General features: G+C 35.5%; 1 protein-coding gene across 1 annotated transcript in view; it reads left to right on the top strand.

Annotated features, from left to right (window-relative positions):
- Positions 1-10037, top strand: part of SIM2 (single-minded family bHLH transcription factor 2) — an 85878-nt gene that overhangs the window by 5443 nt on the left and 70398 nt on the right. Inside the window, exons 2-3 of the mRNA XM_019524394.1 lie at positions 2482-2571; positions 8847-8955. Coding sequence (XP_019379939.1) covers positions 2527-2571; positions 8847-8955 — 154 coding nt within the window. The 5' untranslated portion in view covers positions 2482-2526. The remainder of the gene's footprint in view (positions 1-2481; positions 2572-8846; positions 8956-10037) is intronic.

Below are 10037 nucleotides of genomic sequence, written 5' to 3'. Positions count from 1 at the left end.
AGAGAGCTGTTTTATGCCCCCCCCCCCCCCCCAGTTGTTCCCTGGGCTGGAGATTAAAAAGCAAATCCCCCTCGGATGTGTGAAGACTGCAAAGCGGTTTGCAAAACTTTCCTCTTTCGTCTAGTCCGCATCTCCGCGGGGAGGTGCATTTCAGAGGTGCCTTTGCCGCTCTCCTTTCCAGGCTGCTCTGTAGCGGCTATTTGCGGCTATTTGCACCGCGGCACTTGAAGGCTCAGTCCGATTGTGTTAGGCACTGCTGTGTGCTTCCCTTCGAAAACGCTCCCAGACTGATCCAATACCCGAGGAGGATTGGGTGTAATTGTAATTGAGTGTAAATGGTTGTACGGCATTCTTGTCTTTGCTGCTCGGAAGACAAGACACAGGAGGGAGGCGAGTGATACCTTTTGACGATTTTTTAAAGGGACGATTAGTCCCTAAATCCAACCTTAGGGACTGATCCTGGTAAAATTCTGCCGCCCCTCCTCCCCCTTGGTTTGGACAGATACAAGATGCCGAGTTTCATTAGTCCCATCTCTGTTGGTTTTGTAAGATAAATAGAACAACAGAGGTTAATAATAGAGGGAAAAAAGGGGAAACAGGTTACTGGGAAACGAAGCGGGCTTAGCTGAGGTTTGAGATGAAAGTCAGAGTGATTTTATTTTTCCCTTTCTGTCATAGCACCCTTGTTATTGTAAGTCAACTTTAGAAAACACTCTTTTCCAGAAAGAGAAAAGATCTTTTATTAATGGTTTGCAGCAACCTAGCACTGCTCTAATAAATGTATTTTGGCAAGGCTGGGTAGTGGTGCTCCTGGAGGTATTTCCAACGAGCTGCTAAATATGCATTTACAATTTTATTTTTAAATTATTTCAAGCATGGGATCACCTATTTTGGAACCACTGGTTTACCTCAGAAATTTCATGTGCAGTTATATAATACAATGTTTGCTTGTACACTAGCCACCTAATCTTAGCCTTTCTGTATTTTATATAGTGCCAAAACAGTTAAGTAATGGCATATGCTAATTACTTGTAAAATTATTTTTTAAAATAGTTATTTCTGACTATGAATACTTAACATTTTTATAAAGCCAGCAGTTAGTGAAAACTAAGTTTTTTAAATAGCTCTTACTTTCAACTTTAAAATATTTTTGTAGCTGTGCTAGAAAACCCTAAGAAGATGGGTTTTTAATTAAAGTACTATCACAATTTAAGTACAGTATGGAGAAGCATTTGTCAGCTTACAATGAATATTACAGCAAAACTGTGTTTTAGGATGCAGTGATTTCTTTGCCATTTAAATATCTCAACAAGGTTTTGTTTGTTACACAAAAAGGTAAAAGAGCATAGGTAAGAGTAATCTGGTTTCAATTACATGCTATAAAATAGTTAGTAGGCCAAAGAATAATTTAGATTTTTTTTATTGGGGTAGCATTGTAAGAGTGGTGCATACAGGATTTTATTGCTTTCCTCTTGGTTCAGTATTCTACAATATAAATTAGCAAATAGAAAAAATCCCACTTGTTTTATCTTTGTACTTTTAAAAATAAGCTTCCTGATTATATCTTTTTTTCAGTGAGCCTTATATGTATGTATTTTAACCTTTTAAAAGGTGATTAGGGGTATGAAATATTTCAGTTTTTCTTGAATTTGGCTAGGAAAAAATAAGTTGCATTAAAAGTATCTGAATCTGACTACACAAAAATCAAGGCACTCATTCATTAGTTACATTGTGTCCAGCTTTGTAGTTTTCATTTGTATCCTATCAGTTTTTCTTCTCTGAGAAGTAACATCTCCAAGCTTTTACTTGCATGAGTAATACTTGTTTCTTACTTCATGTAAGAGTTTGGGTTGGAACATAAGTTTGCATAAACTGTCCCTATTAGTTAAGATTTCTAGATTGCAGTATTACAGATGAGCGACTATACATGTCACTTTCAGTTTGATGAAGAGTCTCATGTTGGTTGGTTTGTTTTTTTCTGAAATTTTCACCGACTGTTTCATCCTGTGTAAGTTCAAGATAATTACATAGCAGGCAATCCTTTGTTCACAAAAGTATCAATAAAAGATAGTCAAAAGAATTTAAAACGTTGCTTAAGGTATCATTAAATATATTGCAAATAGCGGTAAGCCCTTTCTGCCAATTACACCATAAAAAATGACCTGTATAGTCATGGATTTTCTCCTAAGTACCACATAACTCAGGATTTGTGCTAAGTACTAAAATAACCAGAATCAACAGGAGAATGTTATCTTAAAGTAAAGCAGTAAAGCTAGCATCTGCAAGTAGAGATTGAATTAGATTTCACAAATTTGTATGTAATAGTCTTCACAGGGAAACCATGAGTTAAAGTTGTACTTTGAATAATGTATTTTCTGCTCTGGAACAGTGGGATAAAATCTTTCTTCCAAAACACCTTAAAATATTTAGCTTGCATTATCTACAGGGAGATCTTTATTTATTTATTTATTTATTTTGCAGACATTGGATGGCTTTGTTTTTGTGGTAGCAGCTGATGGAAAAATAATGTATATCTCAGAAACAGCATCTGTACATCTTGGTCTTTCCCAGGTAGGAGTGACTTTCTGTCCATCTGTTAAACAGTGAAGTTTGGATTTACAAGTGATGGTGACGATAATATCTTCCCCTGAACAAAGGTTTTTTTTTTCCGTAAAAGAAAACATAGTATTTGAGTCATTTACTTACAAATGCCAAGTGATTGTCTTGCCTTATATCTTTTCTTGTTTTTTTTATATTTTGCTCTTTATTACCTTTAAGCAGGGTAATAAATAATATTTTTTTGCAAATTACATTTTGAGCCTGAAACTCAAACCTACTGCCTTTGCAGTAATATTATACATCTCAGACAAACGTTGAGATTTTCAGTCTGTACCTTTTTGGATGGTGTACAATATTGAGAACTGCTATGAAATAGAAAGGAAATCTGATGTAAAACATGAGTTTTATGGTAAATGTGCTATGGCAAAGGGGAGCAGATTTATGAGCGTTCACATGGAATTCAGGGTAATTTTTCCTGAGTTTTTCCAGCTCAGTGGTCTTTTCAGTAAAGCATTTTATATGGTTGTGATAGAACTCATAAAACTCTGTTTACTACTGTTCTGCACAAGTAGAAATTGGTTGTGTATATGCCGTTTTTTAAAGGACACTTCTAATATTTTTTTAACTTTTACGGGTAGGTACGGCAGAAAATAGAATGATATCTATTGTAGAACATACATTTTAATACTTTTAGTTGAAAATATAGTGCACAAATTTTCAGACAGTACCTGATCTAAAAGACCAGTAGAAAACTTTCATTGGTATCATTAGGGTCTGGATGAGACTCTCAAGAAAAAAACTTTTTTTTGTAAGGAGTGTCTTTCATATCTGCTATATCCCAAGTGTTTTGTAAAAATGAATAAAGCAGGGAGAAATGAATACTAGCAGAGGGAGGGAAATTGAGAGAGAAGAAAAGTGTGCTATTCTTTCAGTGGAGTTTGGAAGAGTTGGTGAAAAAGATACAGGAAGGCTGTCCCTGGGACCAAACGCATTGAGTCCTAGAGATTAAACATGCAATTTAATTTTCAGTTGTGATTGATGTTGCTTTTATAGTGGGAAAGTATACAAATCTTTTGGGTGCATTTTTTACAATTTTGCTATTCATACCTTGTAGCTATTAGAAAAATGAACTTTAATACGTCTGAGAAGTAGATCTTGTATTATCCCAAAAGGCTGCTTGTCTGAAGACAATCTTCTGATATTTTTGTAGTCTCTATTAAAATAAAGTTTGATAATTTGAAACTACTCAGTGCTTTGTATGAATATTTTTTCTACAACTTCTTATATCATTCCAAAGATAATTTTGTATTTTATCTATTTCTCAAATCTGCTGTGGCATGAGGTTTCTCGAAGTGAAATATTTCAAAGTCTTTAAAACTGAAATAATACTTTCCTGTTTTCCTGTATCTTACATTCTGATTTTAATGTCTTTCTTAAAGCTTTTATACTCCCATTTGCTAAAAGTTCTATAATGAACACAACAAGTGTGATCCCAGTTATATAGTCTAATTATTTTAAAACTGTAGATGTTCCTATTAGCCATCACTGAACTTTTTCTCTTTTTTCTCTGTATGAGGTACTGTTGCTTACTCTGCTACCAGTCTTTTCCTTTTAGATTTTTGCACTAAAGTTGCTTTTGTTTTGGTTGGTTTTTTTTGCATTTGTAGAAGTAATGAATTGTCAGGATCTTCTGGCTGTGATCAATACATCCTAGCAAAATCGAAGCACTACAAAATTAATAGGAGAGAGTACAGTAAGCTAAATATGCTACATTAAAGAAGATGGGCTGAAGTTCAGCCCTGTGCAGGGGACTACCGCAAGGCCTATGAACTATTTAAATCCTGTTTAAACCTTCAAGATGATACTTATTCTAGCCCTCTGATAGGGGTGAATTTCACCCACTTTCTTTAGATGCTTCTATATAAACTCTAGTTGAAATCCTTTGCCCAAGGAAGGACTGGAAGATTTTAGTCTGTCAAGCTTACTGAAGCAAGATCCATCAGCAAATTATGATTACATCTTAAAAAAGGAGCTGTTGCCTTGAACTACTAGGAACAATATAGAGCAAAGAAAATGTGTGAAATTAAGGATGGCACTTAGGGAGCAGTATTTTACATTTTGTTTTAAAGGCCATTGCTACAGGGTTTGATAATTAATCCTGCATAAGGCAACCCCAGACATTACCTAGTATGCATTTTTTCCTTTTATCTGTATCAGTAAAATACTGACTAGGAGCCTGAATAATATATTCTTTTCCTTCACTCCAGAAACAAAATGCTCAACATCCCCCTTCTCAGCAGTATTTGCTATATCATGACATCTTTTCCCACTCTCTACATTTTTTATTATTATTTTTAAGGTACAGTTTTCTTTTAGACACTTTAATCCTAGGACAGATATACATGGATCTCAGGGGTTTATTTTTTAAAAGGTCTGTGCCAAGTGAGGTCCTGTTTTTGCTTCCCTTGAAGTCGCAAGGAATTTTGCCATTGATACTACCAATAATAGTGGGATTAGCCCCTAGCAGCAAATTCTGCAATTTTTCCTTATCCAGTCATAATCCTACACTGTATTTTCAACAAGAACTCTTACATCTGAGTGAGGGCTCAGCTTGGATTGGCTGGAGTGCTCTGAGTTATTGATGATGATTTTCTAAAACCTCTTAGAATTTTTGTAAAAAGACCATTTTTTAAAACATTTTGACAATTACTATTCTACAAATTGTTTTCCAGTTAAAGTGCAATTTGTTTAAAAGATATTTGCACTACACTTAAAATGCCTTTAAAAACATTTACAGGATATTCTTGGAGTCCTCTGATAGTTTCAGCTGATCTTGATTTTAGCTTCAGCAGAGAGAACAGCACATAACTTACACCATCTTATACAACTCTTATTTTTCTCCATTAAGTCTGTGTCCCCTGATATATTTTCTTGCAAAAATACCAGAAACAGTATTTTTTAGAAGTCCTATCATTGTGAAAATAGAGGCTAGATTTGGGGTTACCCTGCCAATAAGAATAGTAAATGCTGCAGATCAGACCCACATCTCGTGTAAATCGGCATAGCTCCACTGATTTTAACATAGCTCCATTGATTTTTACCAGCTGAAAAGCTGATCCTATATCTCCTTTTTCCCTGAATAATAAATGGACTGAATTCCCTGATGAAGTTCTTTTTTTAAACTTTTAGATTTATATTGATTTTATTTCATGAACCCTTGATTTGTGTGTTAGCATTTTGTAATGGAAGGTTCTATAAATACACATCACATGTCTGCAAATGTAGGGGCATGTCTCACACACATTACAAGTGGCCTGTGTGAATGGTATCTAACAATCCTTTGAGCAAATCCCTTATTTATTTCTATTGGCACATCAGTTGAAAAGTTGATAATATGAAATAAGCTATGCAGTTTAGTAGTTGTAAATATGTACACACAGACATTGCTGTCCACATGTTTTGCAGCATTGAGGGAAAAGCCTTTAAAAAGAATTAGACAACAATTTTGAAAAATAGATTTGATCATTTTAAAGTTTAGACCTGCTTCCTAGCTCTTTCCCCATTTCATTAGAGAAAGAAGCTTATCTTTGATTTTTTTCACAGATCTTTGAATATTGAACTGAAAACATTTGCAGCTTACTTTCATTCAGCAAAATATGTAATTATTTTATGCAGAATCCACTTACTTAGTCCTCTGTTTATTATGAATCATTTCTTGGCGGGAAGATACCATACAACTGAGTTACACATAAAAAAGCTTTTAGTAGGAAATAAATAAATTTGGTAGTAAGTAGGTATTTACAGATATAAAAATCCTGTATCCAAAGGGCTAGTTTAATAAACTGCATGCATGAGATCATAGAAGTTTTATGGATTCAACTAGTAATTTATTTTTAAGTGTTCAGTATTGTATTGTGGGGTTAGAAAGTATATATGCAATGTGCACAACAGGAGGCTGTGGTCAGTTCAAATATTAATTCCAAATTTGGGGGGTATTTGACTATTGTTTAGCTCCCAATTGTCTCAGACAGCTTTAGTTTTCCTACATTCATTTTGCAATCAATAAGCCAAATTTTGCCCTTAGTAATATATGTGTAATCTAACTGGTTTCACCAGTACCGCACACAAGTAAGAGTAAAATTAATCTCCCTATGGATGGTACAAAAAACTAATTATTCATTCAATAAAACATTTTATTACTATTTTTTTAAAATAAAATCTAAATTACAGTGTGATGAAAATTGTGACCAGAAGCCCAGCTCTGCAAATCCTTCTGTGATTAGTCCCTACTCCTGTGTGTAGTTTTGTTTATATCAATAGAGATACTTTTGCAAAAGTAAGAGATACTCATATGAGCTCGATTTTTGAAGTATTTGACTCAAGTCTAGGATTATGATTGTACTCAATAAGACTAAAGATGTAATAAGGCTCTTTTGGATTATCCTAATTGGTCTTTAGTTTTGCTGGACAGTGAACGGAGGAAAGCCTTTAAAATGGAGGAAGTTGGCCTGAAAACATCTTCCCCTATGACATTTTTTGAAACAATATTGTTTGGTCCAATCGGGTTTATTTCACAGGCAAAAAATGCTCTTCTGAAACATTATGGACTAAGGATAAAATTCATTTTAAGGTGAGACTGCCTTTACGGATTAGACCAATGCAGTGCACAATATCTAATACATGGTCAATTTGCTTTTTCAAGAATCATAATGGTATATGCCTGTGTGTGTTTATGAGAGTCATGGAGATGGCAGTGAAGAAATGCTACTTCTGCCCAAATATTATTTAAAAAAACATGAGTCACAGAACAATTCACTCTTCTGAATTCTAAACCTTCTCCCAGATGCAGAACTTAAAACATAATGAAGTAACATTGCTGTGCCCACCTGTTACAATTCTGAAGAGGAACAGTCAAGAATTCTTAAATGTTGCTCACTGGGAAATGATTTAAACAAATTAACATTGTTAATTCTGTATCTTTGCTTTTCATATGCCATGAAACTTTATTTAAAGAAATAAGCAAATGTTTGTTTGGAATATCAAATAAGTACCAATGCTTTTGATTTTGCAGGGAGGAGTGGAAGGGAACAGTGGGGGAATAAATGACTAGAAAGAATTAGTTTGTCTAGTGCTGGGAAGAAACATTCCATGAATAATGCAGAAAATGGAACTACGAGAGACATTTTCAGGAAAAGATTGCTTTGTGGGCGAGACAACTTCATTTATTCCAAAGAAAAGGCAACTTGCACATCTTAGCAAATCAGTTGGATTGGCCCAGAAGAATAGGTTAAATTACTTCAACTCTCCGCTGTGTCTGATCTTTGGGGCCCAATGCACATCAGGCCACATTGAACAATTGGGCAGCCTGACACTAATTTAAAACACAGGCTCAAAGTATTGGGTCTCTACTTAAATCAATTACTGCATCTATCTGGAGACTTTTTGTTGCTGCATTTTTACAAGTGCCAAACGGAGTTAGCAAAAGGACATAGGGTGCTTGCTAGCTTATAACAGCACTTTCAACTTTTTATGTTTTTATTATGTGCATGGTATCTAGAAAGGCAGGAATATGCACATCCATGCATGAACAGAGGTTCAAATTGAGTGAGAAACAGAAATACAGTATATTGCTGAAATTTAAGACACTGCCGAACTGGTGTACTATATTATACTGCACATTTGCTTGAAGCGGGATTCAGTGCCTATTGAGATCAGTGGGAGTATATTCACTAGATTCAACCCTAAATAAGAATTTGATTATATTTTTGGTATTAGTCAAAAGACAAAGGAGATATACCAATGGGGTGGCTTGGCTGTTAAAGCTCAGATGATGATAGAACCTGGTTGATGGTTTCTGGAAACATTTACATGTTAATGTTTTTATCTCCTGTGATGCTTTGAAAATTTAATACTGCTTATGGAGATGTTTTCTTCCCCTTTTTGAAACAATCTCACATTTTTAGGGCTGTGTTGTTTAATCTGTTCACTTGCCAGTTGTCTCCACTTGCAACTCCCCTGTGTCCAGCATGACATCAGAAATGCTTGCAAAATCCCTGAAAATACTTGTCACTGAGGAAGAAATGATTCAGTTTAACAGGGGTAATTTGGGCTATGTTATAAACAACTTAAACTTTGAAGTATATTATAAAAACTTAAAACTGTATTGTAAAGTATAATGGACAGTGTACAGGGGACAGATACAGAATATGCAGGTCACTGAAGACTGCCTTATAATACAAGAAAAATTCTAGATGTACTTTCTAATGTTTTCTAATGCTTTTTCACAGGTGGAGCTTACTGGAAATAGCATTTATGAATATATACATCCTTCTGACCATGATGAGATGACAGCAGTTCTTACAGCTCACCAGCCTCTTCATCCCCACCTCTTACAAGGTACTGATGAGCTTAAAAATAAATGCAAATCCATACGTTCTCCAATAAATTGTAGCATGCACAAATGCAGAATAGGCAAAAACCAATGCTGTAGCCTAGCATTTTGGTTTGTAGAAGTGTAGCTACTAAGATATGTTAGGTTTATTAATACTTTTCATCCCAAAGTATCCTGGAGCATATTTTAAATTAAATATTAAATAATCTTTAAACAAGGATCATTTCATCCATCTCAGTTTGTTAGACACATCTGAGGTAAAAAGTTGCAACTGTTTAACTGTGCATGCATAATTATATGATACTCTTTTAGGAGATGAAGTTGAGAGGAAACTGTTAGACAGTTAAAATGACAATGACTCTGCTGGTGTTCTCACTGCAACACTTAGATCTAGAATTTGGCTCAGACACTAGTCAATACCCCTCTTTTTCTGAAAACTGGAGGAAGTTTTCATAACTACCAATGGTTGTGGATTTATTATTGGTGTTTCATTTAAAAGATGGCATTTATAGTGCTCCTTTACCATCGTGCTGGGGCCTTGATTCATTACTGACTCAAGGGAAAAGTGTCACCTTGTGAATTGCCATACTGCTTCTTGCAGATATGGAGGTAGAGTTGGGTGGGATTCTCACTTTATTGATCCAGCATGATGCTACAAGGGGTAAATTTGTCTAAGAAGACAACAACATTTCCATTGACTTGAAGACGTGGCTTGGACTGGAATGTCTAGTCTACACTAGGTGTGTTTTGAGGGTATGTGCAGACATTATACCTAAATCGACCTAATTAGAGTTAGGTTGATCCACATGCTGATTTGTACAGACATTTGAGGAGGTTAGATCAGGCAAAAATGGCTGGCTCTACTTAACTTAATTCACCTCAAGAGATAAACTTCTAACAAATGCCCATACACGTTCAGAGTAGAGCCCTGATTCCCCTGATCCCTTCTCAACCCCCGGATGGACAACACCCCCCATGGATCCACCAACCCCCTCCCTCTCATAGATCCACTGTTCCTCCATGGACCTGCCAGTGCCCCCCCTACCTGCCCACAGACCTGCTGCCCCCCTGCCCAATGATCCCCCGC

This window comes from Gavialis gangeticus, unplaced genomic scaffold (genome assembly GCF_001723915.1).
Source record: "Gavialis gangeticus isolate Ggan-Ray unplaced genomic scaffold, GavGan_comp1, whole genome shotgun sequence".
NCBI classification, from domain to species: domain Eukaryota; kingdom Metazoa; phylum Chordata; order Crocodylia; family Gavialidae; genus Gavialis; species Gavialis gangeticus.
This window is presented reverse-complemented; position numbering and strand designations above follow the sequence as displayed.